This window comes from Agelaius tricolor, unplaced genomic scaffold (genome assembly GCF_023055355.1).
Source record: "Agelaius tricolor isolate 1412-34295 unplaced genomic scaffold, bAgeTri1.0.p SCAF_14, whole genome shotgun sequence".
NCBI classification, from domain to species: domain Eukaryota; kingdom Metazoa; phylum Chordata; class Aves; order Passeriformes; family Icteridae; genus Agelaius; species Agelaius tricolor.
The window spans coordinates 11,228,486-11,244,090 of record NW_027269274.1 but is presented as its reverse complement, the minus strand read 5'-3'; the positions used below and the strand labels follow the sequence as shown (position 1 = coordinate 11,244,090).

Sequence of the window (15,605 nt, the reverse complement as noted above, 5' to 3'; positions counted from 1 at the left end):
TCCCGCCGCTCTCCCTCTCTCCGGGAGCAGCCCGAGCGCACCGTGCGGTGGAGCCACCGCGCTTCGGCTCCGCGGGGCCGCCGCGCCCGGCCGCGGCTGGAGGATGCGTGTGCGGGGCTGGCGACCTGGCATCGCGTCGGTGCTTGGATCCTCCCTCCTCCCTCTCCTCCTCCTCCTCCTCCTCCTCCTCCCCTCCCTCCCGCTCGCCGCCTGGCAGCGCGGGGCTGGGGAAGTTGCGCTTACACGAGAGATGGCTTCGCAGCGGGGATCGCTTTGAGGAAAGGTCTCCCCCTCCCTCGCCTCCCCCCGGCGCCGCGGCCTCCGAACTGTAAGTGGCAGGAAGGAAGTAAAGTTGCAAACAACCTGCCGCGGCAGGAACTTTGTGAGCTGCTCCAGCTGCATGTGCTCAAGGTGCCTTTGATGTACGTGCAGCAGCTTCTGGAAAGTGGACTGCAGCTTTCCCACCCGCCAGCCCTCCCTCTCCCCAACCCTTCCCAGCCTCCCCTCCCACCACCGCCACTTCAGCCCGCACACGCAATTTGTTTGAGAAGAAAAAAAAAAAAAGTGATGAACGAGAAGTGGTGAATTACCCAAGCGACTTTCCTCAAAGAGCGAGCGAGGCGGGGAGAGGAGCCGGGGCGAGCCCCGCGCTCGCAGCGCCGGGAGGGACCCGCGGGGCTGCCGGGCTGCGAACGCGGCTCCGCAGCGAGATGCAAAAAGCCTCATCTGCTTGCGTTTGACTTGCGATGCCGGCTCCTCACTAGAATGCAAACCCTTGCACAGGATGAAAACAGGTTTGTGGCACATTCTCTTGGAAATGTTTTGCTCCCCGCCGCCGCCGCCACCTTCCTGTCTGAGATGTCAGAGAAGATCTTAATGATGACACGGTGGCAGATACCTCTGCTGTGTACCCACCACTGTTCTTTGGAGATGCTCCGCCAGAGATAAATCTTTTATGCAGCTGTCTTTTCATATCTGTAGCGATTGCTGCATAATTTGCTCTTGGTTGCAGTTAAAATATTCTCTTTAGGATCCGCTTCACAAAATGATGCAAAATAAACTCAGATGGGAGAAGTGTAGAATAGAAAGCCATAAATGAAGTACTGATGGTGGACTGCTCTTCCCTTCTTCTTGTTCCCTCCCCCGCTTAATGTTCTACCTCTAAATGTGAGCCTTTTCTGAACAAAAACATTTGCTACATTTCTGTTTTAAAGCAGTGATTTTGGGGGCTCTTTGGCTGTTGTTTTGGGAGCAGCCTCCCATCAGTGGTACTTGCCTTACTGATTGACTTTCTTGAGTGTCTGTGGCTGCCAAGCCCATCAGCTTTTATCTTGTTTCCACCTGTTTTAAAGTATGTCTTGTTTCTTCTAACACCTTGCAGGTCATTCTTCCAGAATGCCAGAGGAAAGTTCACCAAAGCGGAGTCCTCAAAACATCCCATACAAGGATCTGCCCCATATCATCAATGCTGATGGGCAGTACCTCTTCTGCAGGTATTGGAAGCCAGAAGCATCTCCCAGGTGAGCACTTTCAAGCAAATGTCCTTTCTACTATCACTAGATATGACTCTGTTAATGCAATTATTATTTATAGCTTGACTGGCATTACTGGGTCGTGTGCACGGAGCTTTATAGAGCCCCTAAGAGAGTTTTCTGTCAGTTGAGAAAGTCCCTACTGTAAAAATTGCATTATCCAAACCTTAACTTGCTTGAGTCAGCCTTGCAGGTATAAAACGTGGAGCTGCTGTCATTCCATGCACAGCTGGCTTGGTTGGCAGTTCAATATTCTACCAAGTGGCTCTGGCAGGTGGCTGATGCCTATCAGCAGTAAACAGCTATCCCCAAACTAATCGCACTGGCAGTCAGGGAGGGCACGGATACAGGCTTTGGAATGTTCAATCTTGCTGATTTTCTCAGTGTCAACAAACTTAACATCAGCATCTGAGTTCAGTTTCAGTAGTAATAGCAGGGCAACAGGCAGAATGTTTGACTGCATTGCTTTTTGACTGGTTTTAAATTATTTATACTTAGTAAATGATTCAGGGTGCTCTCTCACTGGCAATCGCAATTTCAAAACTGACCTGTGTAATAAACACAGACAAAGGATCAGATAGAGAATTTTTTCTAATATTTTGTCATAATTAAAATAATCTCTTTAATAGCCTTCTATGCTAATTATGATCTGATGTGGCTCCTGTAGTTATGATCTTTCTTCTTCCAGTATCTGCTGGCTTGGCATGTATTTGTGCTGCCACTAGTTATTTAGGTATCTACTTCATAAAAGTCTGGATATTGCTTAATTATTTACTTTTTCTGCAAGCCAACAGGAAGAGCTGTGTTGGTTTTATATAGCTAGAAAACAGTCACAGGAACAAGTTGTTCAATCTGTAGTAGGGAGTTGAACTTTATCCTGACGACCCGACAGGTGAGACACCATCCTCTGCCCAAACCAGCCTGGCAACTGCTCTGAGAGAGGGATACAGGTCCAGGTTAACCGGCCTTGGGGTTCATGCCTACAAAGTGGGAATAACATAGGGCTGGGTTAGGACTCAGGTAATAAAGAGGGTGGGCAAGCACCAAAATATACTGGCCCCAGAGGGGAGGACAGTGCAGACACCCCACCATAGCTCCATGGCCCAGGCTGGGCTGTAGGACAGAGTTCTGGTTCAAGATCTCCTGGTCTACAGAGCATTTTATAGTTGCTTCTACTCGCTGCCTTTCAGAAACAAGGAGGAAGGGTTTTGGCACTGATGCAGTACATAGTCTTTGCACCAACCTGAAAATTGCCTTTATGGAAAAATAATGCTATGAAATCAAGTTTCTAATGTGAAACCAGGCTGTTTTGTATTATAATGGTAATTAATCATTAACTACCCATAACATTCGTCACCCAGTTGTGGAACTGCTTTTTTATCACTTTTAATTTCTTACTAAATTAGTGGTGGGTGGATGGATCTTTGTTCCAGAAATGATAAGGAGCTGAGAGTGAAAACTTGGTGTCTAAGTCCTCTGGGTAGTTAATTTTTTTCAGTGGTCTGTGCACCAAGCAGTTAATTAAGAGTGAACTTGTCCTAGTTTTGTGACAAGAAAAATGGATGGGATCAGTGTTGCTCATTTACAAGAGCTCCTGTGTGTGTGTTTGCATGTTTGTGTATAAGAAGGGGGCGTATTGTTTATTATTAGCTCTTCATGAATTGTTATATATGAGAGATGGTAAGTGACTGAATAACAAGTCAGTGCCTGGATCCTGTGATCAAGATTGCTCTTGAAGTGCTTTGATAGGCAAACCAAAAATACATTATTTTGCCCCCTTTCACTTTACATAAGAAGCTCTGCTTTTTCTTCTTCCTGTGAAGAAGCTCAGCAACTTTCATCTAATTTTAAGCATTCAGCAGAACTGATCTCTCTCTATAGATATGTATAGGGAGAGAAAGAGAGACACCTCAGGGGACTTTTACAGGCCTGTTACAATTTATTTCAAATACTGAAAGCAATTCTTTCAATCTTCTAACTCAATTGTTGATTCAGGTTCAAATCTTAACGCTAATGAATGATGCTATAACCGTCAAATGGTGAGATCTTTCATTGATCCATTATGTGCCTAATCCCAGCTAGAGCTGTGGAAATACCTCTTCACTGCAGATGCCCAAAGATTATCATTGACTTGTCTTCTATTAGAATAGAACTTATCGCCCTTGATCCCTCCCCCAGGGAGGGGGAAAGCCCAGGATGTCTGCCAAAGGAAATATTAAAAAGTAGCTCTAGCCTGGGCTTGAAGAGCAGACAATGGCCAGGCAGTCTCTGAAAGTGGGGATGACTGACAGACACCACCCTTTGGAGCTGGTGCTTCTTTTTTATCTCGTTGAACAGACTCATAAATGTGGATAAAAGTCTGTAGCAGATTAATGTGTTATAGCACATTAAAAAGAAAAAACAAAAACAACCACAAAAAACCTATTTTTTCAGGAAGATTGAGAAATTTTGAGAGGCGTTACTGCTTCATGCTCACAAATACCCAGGCTCTGATCCTGTGTGGTGTTGATCTGACTGATCAGCCCATACTGGTGCACATATGGAAGCTTTGTTATAAGTGCCACTGAGGCCAAGGTTGTCCTGCCAGTGAAAGGCACCTATTGTGAGTTCCTCAGCAGGGTCTGCTTTGTTTCAGAGAGGGATTTAGGTGATTACTTCACAGGAAGCTGACACACAAAGGCACTCAGATGTCATAATGATTAGATGGGGTAGATGGAGTAAGGAGTAATGGGACTAAGGAAGAAGGAAGACAGTGTTTTCCACTTGTTTTTGGCGTGGGAAGTCACTCCCAACAGCAGAGCTGGGCCCTGGGTGTCATCTTCTCTTGCTACCTGCTGGCAGCAGTGCAGGTGCAGCTTCCCTGGCCAGCAGCCCTGCAGGCTGCCCAACTTGTTGAGCCAGTTCCATCTTAAAGTGTAATTAAGTGGTCTCTCCTTGCTGAATGCAGCAGGGAAGAAAAAGCAGTGTGTTCTGGTGTTGTTTTCATGTTTTGTGCCAACAGCAGAACTTGTGGACCATGGAAATGGACAACTCTTTGTCACCAAGTGCTCACTGCTGAATGCAACACTTAGGATCTGGGCGAGGCATGGCACTTTCAGGTCTTTGTAATGTTGTTTGAAGGAATTAAATCATTAGAACCAAACAGGACTGATCTCATGCCTATAGTATGTCCCAGTAGCCAAAGAAACCCTACTTAATGGGAAAGCAGTCACTGTGTAAACATAAGCAAGGCTTAAACCTCTGTCACCACCCTGAGCACTCTGAGACAAAATATGAGGTAACAGGAGGTGGAGAATTATGAAACCAAGTTCTATTCCCAGCTCTCAGACAAAGCTGCTAAGAATAGACGCTGGTGAGGAAGGGGAAGGAGAGTTGGGAGGAGAAGACATTTCCTTTGAGGCCCCTGAAGGGCCTGGGGAACTTCAGAGGTGACCTTCTTCCTCTGTGGTCTATATCCCTGTAGCCTTTTCTAGATGCTTCCTCCATTCTTGTCACTACCTAGATAAGCACAAATAGTATTTTGTAGAGCACTTTTAGCCCCTCTTCTTGACCTCAAGTAAGTCCTGTGAGATTTATTGACTCAGAGTAATTTTTTCAAAGGTGCTCATAGCTGTAGCTGCCACTGACTTCAGACAGAATGATACCCACGTCTCTCCTGGCAGATCAGTCACTTTAAGCTGAGACACTTGAAGTTAGAGGATGCATGTGAAAATGTGATTTCCAGACATGTGTGAATGTGAGGCTCCTCAGTCACCGAAGAGAAGCCATCACCTGGCAAGTTAGCATGGTGCTTGAGTGTCTCTCACAGGGTGGTCTCCAGGTGGACTTAGAGGGTTGTCTGGATGCCCTGTGGCTCTGCCTGTGGGTCACAGAGCATTCCTGGGCCATTGTTAACTTACACTGCAATGGGTTGGCTCAACTTCAGACATGGTGAGCACAGTTTAAGTAAACAGAGCTGCAATTGTCTGAGTAAACAGTGCCTTTCTAAGAGTTCTTTCAGTTCTACACCTGAGATGTGTTTAAAAATACAAAATTGAACAAACAAAAGGCACCCACTTCTCTATTTACTTTTTACAATTTCTTTTACTCTTTGAAGAACACCTGCCATTCTTTCTGACTTGTTAGTAATGCAAGGCCAAGCCAATAAGGAGAAAACAGATTTCTCTGTTCCCCAAAGATTTTGCAGATGTGGCTGTGGTACAGAAATATAAATTGCTTTTGTATTTGAACTGGCCCTTAGATTGTAAATATTGCTTGATGATTTTGGCATGTCATTTGGCATGTCATTACCAGCGCTTCCATGCCATTTACAGAAGAACAGCGCAGCTCCCAGCATGAGCAAAGGACAAAATTGAATTTGACTTTCAGACCTTTCCAAAGTGAATGAATAAATAAATAAATAAGGCAAAGTGAAGTCAGAGGAAAAGAAATCAAGTCACTGATTATAATATCTTTAATTATAGTGTATTGTGTTAGTCTCTAGAAATATTTCAAGCAGTTTCTAATTCAGCATCATTCTTGAAAAACACTTTGTTTGTACTAATGAGGTCAACTCAAAATTAAAGGCAAATCTGTAGGATGCAAAGTGACTTATGTCAGCACAGTTTGCTGTAGGATGAATTCAGCTCCCTCTGTTTTTCTGATCCCATTGCACACACTGCAAAGGGAAATGACAATGATCATTGTCAAATCAACATTCCAGGCTTTGCTTGCTGTATTGCTACTGCCTGAGTTTCTAAAGCATCCCTTCTTCTCATCAGCTGTGTATGTGTTCCTTTAATGCCTCTGTTATCTCTGCTCCATGTGACTGTCTTATTCACTGTGAATGGGGGCATCCTTTTATGATTCCTTATGTGGTTCCAGAGGATGGGCAAATTAGCAAACCAGCTTTGTGTGAGAGGGACTCTGACAGACAGGGGAGCTGCTTTAGTTCTCACTGCAGATATTTCCAACAGGCTTCTTCAGTATCATAATTTTTTTTCAGTCTCCACAGGAATGTCCAGCCCAAGGAAATCTGCCTTGTATTCCACAGAAACCAAGGGAAAAGGTGAATAGCAAATGGAATAACAATTGTAATTAAACTGTCCCTTTTGCTCATTGCCCTGTTAGGATCTGCTTCAGGGCACAGGTGTACAACTTTGTGACATCAGTGTCTGGGAGCAAGGTGACTTTTGGAGTTCCCTGTTGTGAGTCTCAAAGCAGTAATATTTCATCCTGACCCTGAGAGCAGCAAGAAAAAGCAAAATCAGTGTTGGTTCTGTGTGCCGCCTGATGAATTGGAAACAATGTTGTCCAGCATGGTGAATATAAGAAGCAGGGGTAGAAATAGGAGAGAAGAAGAAAAATGCTCTAAAGATAGTGTTGTAAAGATAATTTTTCTGCTCATTATTCTGCCAGAGACTGAAGGATAAGCAAACCTGGCATCTGTAAAACAAACAGTTAGTTTTCTTTAATTGGAATACAGGTGTGATGATCAATACTGGCTTTGTGCCATGACTCCAATGGATGCCTAAGTCAGTCACTCAGCATTTAGAGATCTTTATCCTGGGCAGACCCTCCACTGACCTCCTCTTCATCTGATCAGACTGGGAATGCTCTGAACCAGCTATTTGTTGGTAGTGACACAATACCTGAAGCAGACAACTCAGTGATCATAGCAGGGTTCCAGATGCAAGAACACTTTATTTCACCGCTATAAAGAATACACGGGTTGAGTAAAAATAATAAAAGAGCTGCACACAGTTCCTTCCATCAATTTCTCTAGCACTCTTGGAACATCCCTTGGAACACACAGCAGCTCTTTTAGATCACTGTGAATACATCTACAAGAACTGGCTGTACAGCTGTTCTGGCTGGAAGAGGCTATTTTTTTCTAGATGTCTGTAGCAGAGGAGTTGGCCTTGCAAGTTCCCTTCAGACTGCTGTGACTTTGTCCTTTTTAAAGTCAGGGTGAACATCTGACCTCTTTGTTCTTCTAGGGAAATTGCATTGTTCTAAGAGCTGTCCCTGCAGACAGATTTGGCTGTGCTGCCTTCCCTAGGTTCAGGCATGTCATTGTCCTAATGTGTTCTCACTTGAATGGAAGCCACCAGTGTTTGAGCCCTCCTATTGTCCCTTATGCAAGAGATGTGACCCAGCCCTGATACCAAATGGCTGATTATTCCAGGTATCCAAGGAGATAGTGTTGCATCTTGCCCATGAGATCCCTAAAGATATGCTTAGGCAGGTCCTTTACCTCATCCCACCCCAGTTACATCCTTAACTACACCCAGCCATCCCTGTGCTGTCCTCCACAGCACAGACATTCTGACGCTGTGTCAGTGTGACTTATTGTCCATAACAGGAAAGAAGGAAATCAGCAAACATCAGGGTAAGTAAAGTTTTTAGACATCATTAGAATTATATCTCCTCTAGGGTTTCCTCTTGCAGACCAATACGGTTTCACTTATGTTAACTGAAAGAAAAATACTGGTGCAGCAATCCCAAATACCAGCCTTGGGCTAGTCCCAACCACAGACATCTTCTAAAGCAGCCAGGCTTGGGGGAGTCACTGGGTGGTGGTGGCAGGAAGGCATCCCCAAGCTGACCAGAGTCACTGCCCACACAGTGGTACCAGGGTGTGTCCTTGGAGCCAGGAGGGGAACAGCTGCTGGAAGCTGTCCTGGTGGCCACTGCACTGCAGTCAGATTTACCAGCCTCCAAGCTTGCTCCTATGGGATATCCCCATCAGCAGGAGAGGGGATAGATCTTGGTCTTGGTCTTTTCCTGCTTGGGAATGTTCCCGTTCCTCTCAGGCAGATGCAGTATGTTTGTGTCTGAAGGCAGCCTTGAGTAACACCAAACTTCATGAGTATTTCCACTGGCACGAAAGAGTTCCCCCTTCTGTGTCAGACACTGGCTCTGCAGCCAGGAACTATCTTTGCTTCTGTTTGGCAGGCACTCACTTGATGATGGAAGGCTCTGAATCCTCCCATACTGAGTGGTGGCAAAGGCAACTTGCTAGACCTAGAGAATTTAGTGTCAAAAAACAGAAAAAAGGAGGCAATGAGGAGCAGAGAACAGGCAAAACATGGTCAAGACAGTCATTGGACACAATGACCAGTGATTTACAGAATCAGACTTATAATTTATCCATACTTTTATTTCCTTGCCTACAATGGTGTGTAGTCATCCAGTCAAGTGATACAAACTGGGCCTGGAGTCTCTAGATGAAAGTTACCAGAAAAAGTAAGTTATTCCTTGAGCAGCTGGTGGTTAAGAATGCTTGATGTTTGAAGAGAGATTTTAAATAAAATCTACTAAGCAATGAATTAGTTGTTCTCTGCTGAATTAGTTTACTTCTGCTGCAAGTAAATTGTCTCAGTGGCAATCATTGAAAAGAAAGAACAGAGAAAAAAGGGAGACAAAATATTGACAACTGGGTTTAAGCCAAACATTCAGCAGTAACAGGGTGGTTATCATTTGCTCTGGTGTTGTGTACAGATAGGTAAGGAGAAAATGTACAAACTACTATAGATTTGGTGTGCAAGAAAGACTGCTGATCTTTTTCAGGTGTCTGTCTGACCTGTGATAAATGTCTTGCTCTGTATGTTTTCTTTCTTCCTTGCTCAAGCTTGAAGCTTGCAGAGTGAGGGAATAAGACCTAAATCATTGGTCTTTCTTCAAAACAGAATTTGGTTTAATTTGCAGTAGATATCAGCAGGTTAGTTGGTTCACCAACAGACAAGATGAGCTTATTTTTATAATTTTTCAACATAGTTTTAACTTCTATTTTCAAAATTATCTCAGTGGACTTTCAAATTCAATTGTCAATTCCAGAAATCTGCAGTGGTTTAATTTGCTGGGTGAAAGGCATTAGGAGTGACAAGGAAGCAGTAAGTAATTAAATTTCTGTAAGATAACATCCAGCTGACTTAATGGTTAAGCTTTTTCTTCATTTTTTCAATTTTATGTGAGAGCTAGTCTACAATATTTGGAGCATTAAAATCTGTATTCTGAGCAGCATTCATAACCTCATGTTATTAAAAAGACATCAAGCAATCAGCATTCAGTCATCCTCTGTCTGTCCCCAAAAAAGAGATGTGGAACATCTCAACCCAGCTTGTCCTGAAAATGCACAGAGCATCTTTCTGACATTTTTAGATGCCCACAAATTCTTTAGGACAGAAAGATTTTTTTTTAAATTGACTTTGTTCCTTCCAGGTTCACTGTGGCCCCCTTCCATGTAGCACAGGAGCCCATGGTGATATCTGAGCTCTGCTGTTGAGCTCCTGCTGGCTGCTTTAGAGTCAGGTTTTTACTCACACTGTGTGTCCATCCTTGCCTCTGGCATGCTGTGCTGCCACAGGAATGGGTTTTTACCTCTGTGCTTCAGTTTGTGTGGCAGTGGAAGAAGGGTTGATCCTTGCTTGGGGTGGGGTAATGGATCAGAGAATCTCTTGAGGTGCCACTCACCTCTGCCTTGTGTGACCTCTGCAAGCAGCCTGGCTGCACCATTTGTAAAGCATTTTGGGTTTTCTGTATGAGGAGTGTTGTACAAAAGCCAGCTGCTGTTATTATTTATCCTGTTTATTTACTGGTCACATTTCTCAGAGCTGGGGAATGGAAAAAAAACAAGCAATCAGCAGATTCACTTTGTTTACATTTCATTTCACTTTCGGTGTTTGGGGAATGCTGATTTGTTAAACTCTATTCCTTCCTTTGAAGCCTGTAATTTTGCATAGTGGAAACATTGCCTCATTTTTACACACAGGTTTACATTTCTGTTCTGAAGCATTATTTAAGAGTTCTGCCCATGAGAGGTTTGCTTCCTGCTGGGCACATTCTCCTCCACACCAGCTCTCATTCTTTCTTTGCCAGGAATCGAAGGAGTCGAAGCTGGTGGGATTAATAACTGTGGTATTGAAAGTATTTGCTCTGGATATTGTTGAGGCTTTTTAAAAATGGGCAGAAATATGTGGTACAGTCTCTGGTGAAGTGTTCCACATGAAACACAGCATTCCTGCAGCAGAATAACAGCTTGTGGTTTAAATAAATGTTGTTATTTCTGCTCAGCTGTAGGTGTACATGAATGTTTTGGTTCAGTGACTGCCAGATACTGTAAATGAGTATTGATTTCCTTTTCTATTTTAAGCTTTTCTGCAGAAAAGACATCCCACATGCCTTTGGCTTTCTTTGCCTGTATCTAAAATGATTGCAGCCAAGGACTCATCTAACTAAATACTCTTTTTTTTATTGTTACCACCCATCTTTATTCTAGTAGTTGCACCTCCAGTTGGACAGGTCCCCATTCACATTTTGGAGCTTAAAGCTATTACATCCAGCACTTTTTGAGAGCAAATCAACAGGGCAGTGATTAAAACTCATGGCAGGTAGGTTCCTTATTTGTGTTAGCATGGCAGCCCTCACTGAGAGAGGTGAAGCTGCCTGGGTGTTAGAAATAAAAACATTTTAGGAACCAAGCCTGCAGTAGCTGAAGCCTTTGGACACCCAGATTTGCTCAGTGCAGCCAAGAAGTAACACATATTGATTTGGCAGCCATAGGCTGAAGTCTGTATCCAACTCTCAAGTCATCTGTAGGTAAGCCATGGCACCTCACCTGTGACTAAAATTCACTTTGGTCCAAAACATGAATAAACATTTCAGCATGAATACATGAATAAAACATGATTAAACATGGCAGCCATTTAAAGCTCCTGTTGCAGTGATCATTGTCTTAGCAGCATTCCATGTCTCATGTAGAACTGCTTACATTCAACTTTCCTTCCTACCTCAGGTCTACAGCAAACATGGAATAGTAAATTAATTGGAACATGCTGAAAGCCTTGGCAAACGCTTTGCCTGTGACATTCCTAATTTCCCAGAGGAGTAGCTGCTGATATTGATTTTGACAGAGCCTGTAAAGCCTCTTGCTGCAAAGATTCCTCTCATAGCTGGGCAAGGCTGAAGTGCAGCACTGGGATGTGCCAAGATTTCATTGGAAATTAATGTGTTTAATCTCAAAATATGTTAAAATATACATAAGCCCTTTATGATTAAGAAATAAATCCTTGAGCTTCTAAGTTCATGGGATAATTCCACTCTAGATTTTGGAAAATCATGTGGAAAAACTTGGCAATTTAGAGACCCATGCTACCTCTGACATCTGAACTTATAATGAGTTTGTCAGTTAGTTAAGGAAAACCAATTAAGATCTCTGCCAACACAGAGGACTGCTGACAAAATTGGATCAGGAAGGTAAAAGTGAGGATGGGCAATTGACTCAGTGCAGGAAGTAATCAGGAGTTCCACATTAGGAGTGGAATTGCCTGGCCACAAACAGTATTATTGGGTTTAAGTATTTCAGGGAATTGAAGTTTTTCTTTAAACCATTGTCATACAACTGGGAATTGCACTGTCAGTGCTTCATTAAAGCGTTATAATAACATAGTATCTTGACTTCACAGAACAGGTGAAGTGTCATCTTCTTTCTTGCTCCTTCTTTATTCACAGCTCTCTTCCTGGAAGGCGTCCCTGACCATGACAGGGGGGTTGGAACTAGGTGATCTTTAAGGTCCCTTTCAACCCAAACCATTGTATGATTCCAAGCTAGTGAAGGTTTGCCCACATAAGCCCCAAATGCCTGATCAAAGTACTTCAGGAATATGCAGGAATAGCTCAGAAATGTTTTGACCTTCTTTTTCCAGGTGTGTGCTTTTCAGCCTCTTCCCTGCACAGGTGCTGGGGTGCTGAGCTGAATTTTGCCTGAGACAACTTTTTCAGTATTGCCAGTCATGAGTTGTCTGTACCACCACTCCCTGAAACAGCAGCTTGAGACTGGAGGTGATCAGAGTCATGCTAGAGTCTGAACCATGGAAAAGCCCATTTTTAAGAACCATTGATTTGTAGGGGGGGATTGACTCTGAAGAACCTCTGGTACACCTGGTTCAGACTCCAAGTGATGTCCTGCATATCCTTGCAAAAGAATTGAGGTCAGAAGAAGCCTGCAGACTTGTCTTACAGGACTCCAGCAGGTGCCACTTAACGTTTAGATGTGGTATTCTCTGGAGCACTTGATTATTTGTCTCACACCACAAGCCCTTCTTAAAAATATTTTAAAACAGCCAAGCAAGCAGCAAGTTTCTAAGGACTTAAACATTACCATGTACTTGTGTGGATCTAACCAGGGGGATGGCTTTATTCAATAAAATAATTTCCATCATTTGGAAGCTACAGAGGCATATCTAAAACTCTTCACCTCAATAATTGAATACTGCTGTCTATTTCCATCTTCTGTGCTATGCCAAAAAGTGAGGTTAAATTGTAAAAATGTGGCTGGGATGCCATGTAAGGAGCATCTTGCATGGCTTGAGCTCATCCCTTAATGAAACACACCTTGTTCCTTTCTAGGAAGCTTCCCCTCTATTAGGGTTGAGTTGGATTTCAGGCTATGAACTTACAGCAGCAATAATGACTTGTCACTGGAGCAGGTTCCAATGCTCTGAATATGCCAAGACTTCAAGGGAGTTCAGTAAAAAGGAACTGGTTTTGCACAGCTACTTTGAAACAGAGACATACTTTTATATTTAAAAACCCCCTTTTTCTTCAGAGAGCAGGTGTAGTACTGAACTAGTGAGTAATGCTGAGTTTCAGTGATAGTGACAGAACATTCTTGCCCTTCAACTGCAGCTTTCTCCTGCTTGGAAAGGACAGTCCATCTCCCCACACAGGCCTTCCTATTTCCAAGGCTTTGGCTCACTAGCAGAGTCTGCATTTTGATTTCAAGAAGAAACTGCTACACGACTGGCTAAACAGTCATTTTTGTCCCTTTGGAAATCATTAAACATTCAGTGCAAGTGACGAGGAGGAAGAGTCTGTGAAAACTGTTCTTGCTCTTACTCCCTGTCTGTTGGGGCTCCATTGAGAGTGGTGGCCCTGCAGTGGCTGTGCTTCCAAGTCAAAATTAATTTTTAATCAAACTAACCAGAAGTACTTTATTTTTCCTGATTTCCAGGGGGATCTGTGCCAGAAACTCTTTCATTTCTTTCCCTATTCTCCCTCCACACCCTAAATCTAATCTAAAAGAATTGGGGGTGATTCTAGGTTGACTTGAATTTTGCAGCAGATGTCTTCTATTTAAGCAATGTTTTGCACAGTTTTTTTAGACAGACACTGGCTACTTTGTGCATCTATCTCTGTAGCTCCCCTTGGGAGATATGACCTCCATTTTATCTCCCTTGTAACCCTTGTACTGAGCAAGGGCTGAAGCAGAGCAAAGCACAGTGCTGGGATGTCCAGTTCCAGCATTCCTCCCAGTCAGGTCCTGGGGCAGTTCTGTCCCCCATATCATTCCTTCTTTGGTCCTGTGTGTGTGACAATGCCTACTCCTTTTCTTGTTGGAAGCAGAAGTCATAATCCTTCTTTCCAGGCTTCCTGTGCTCTGTAGAAGGGCAGCAGCCACAGGGAAGCTCAGATCCTGCCCTGGGCTGCCCAAGCCTCCAGGGATCTTGTCTGTCTTGCAGGTTCAGAGCAGCAGGTCTAGCAGCCAGTTCTGCCAAGGCAAATCCCATCTCTGATATCAAAGTGGAGGAGTGTGCCCCCAGAGCAGTCCATGGAACCCTAGAATCCCTCCTCCTCAGTTTTATTCAGGAACGGGGTGGGAAGATCCAACCCATGAATTTTAAGCTACACACCAGGCATTTCACCTCTGATCTCAGCTTTATGTCCCCTAAAATATTGCTGCAAAGCCTCCTTGAAACTAAGTACAGCTGATCTTGTGTTAACTTTGCAGAGATTTAGCCAGAGCTATGCAGTTGCAAGGACCCAATAATTCTTTCTCTCCCACTGCCACCTGAAATTTCCTTCCTCTCTTCTGCTGGTATTAGACCTCTCATGAGTTATTCTCAGTGAGGGCTTGCTTTTTGAAAAACTACAATAAATCAGCTTAAACTATTTCTCCACATTGTTTTGTGCTGGCTCTAGCTGGATCCTGTTGAACCTTTTGTTATGAAATATATTTGTACTAACCGGATCCGTCTCTGCTCTGCTGATTTATGATATCTGCACTTTCTGAGGGGGTTGGGAAACTGAGCCATGTTACTCCTTCTGCACAGCTTCAGAACATGGCAGTTCTGAAATGTCCTCCTAACTCTGCTCTTGTGAGGAGTTGTGATTTTGGGATGTCTGATGAGACCAGGCTTGCAGACATGCTGCAAGAGGGTTGCTTACAGGAGCAGGCACAGGTTTTAAGACTGAGCCCTAAATCTCTATAATGTAAGACACAAGATGGGGCTTGAATTAACAGCAGCCCCTTTGGAGGAGCTTGCATGGGAACTTCCAAGCCTGAGGAAATGAGGAAATGAGGAAAGAAAGCAGGAAGCAGAGCTTGCCGAAGAGGCTTATTTTTAAATGCCAATTTAAGATCTGGACAGGAATAAAGCTACTGATTCTACTAGTCTAGATCAAACCACATCAAACACAAATGTACAGAACCCTCAGCCTCCACAAGCTCTGTATAATCAAGCAGAAATTGTGTATTGTGAGAACAGCGCAGGTTCCTCTGACATGTCCTTTCATGCATAAAGGCTTTTCAAAGTTAAACCCCAGAGATAAACTCCTCCAGATTCAGAGCTCTGTGAGGTATCCATGCTAATGCTGGATGGTCTGTGGTTTTGAGAGAAGGTTGACAGAGACTCAGCTCCAGGCTGTTGACATTCTGATTGGCTTTTTTCCCTGAACTGGGAAAAGCAGTGCTAGAGCTGCTGGAGAGAGGTGGCTCCCAGAGCCTGGGCCCACATGGCAAAGCTGTGGGGCAGGAGGGCAGAGGCTGAGGATGCAAAAACCTGAGCAAGAGAGCCAGAAACACCCTTGGGGTGTAATGACTCCTTGAAACATGGATTGGAATTGGGAGAAAAGTCACTCCCTCTTGCACCTCCAGGGGGACATAGCTCAGATGTCTTCTAGAGGCAGAAGGATGGCAAGAAGGGAACACCTGACTCCATAAATATTCCTGTCTAACTGGAGACACCAGGCTGAACTCTTGGCTAAGTGTGTAGGTCACAAGCATTCATAACATGACTGAGATTGTTATAGCTT

General features: G+C 43.9%; 1 protein-coding gene across 2 annotated transcripts in view; it reads left to right on the top strand.

Moving 5' to 3' along the window:
• Positions 1 to 200: 200 nt before the first annotated feature.
• The window catches only part of MGLL (monoglyceride lipase), a 62,338-nt gene continuing 46,933 nt past the window's right edge, over positions 201 to 15,605 (top strand). The window contains exons 1-2 of one of the 2 annotated variants that reach the window (XM_071439668.1): positions 201 to 328; positions 1,382 to 1,520. In XM_071439668.1, the coding sequence (XP_071295769.1) occupies positions 1,396 to 1,520 (125 nt within the window). In that variant the 5' untranslated portion in view covers positions 201 to 328; positions 1,382 to 1,395. Of the gene's footprint in view, positions 795 to 1,381; positions 1,521 to 15,605 lie in introns of both variants that reach the window. The other variant, XM_071439669.1, reaches the window with a different exon arrangement.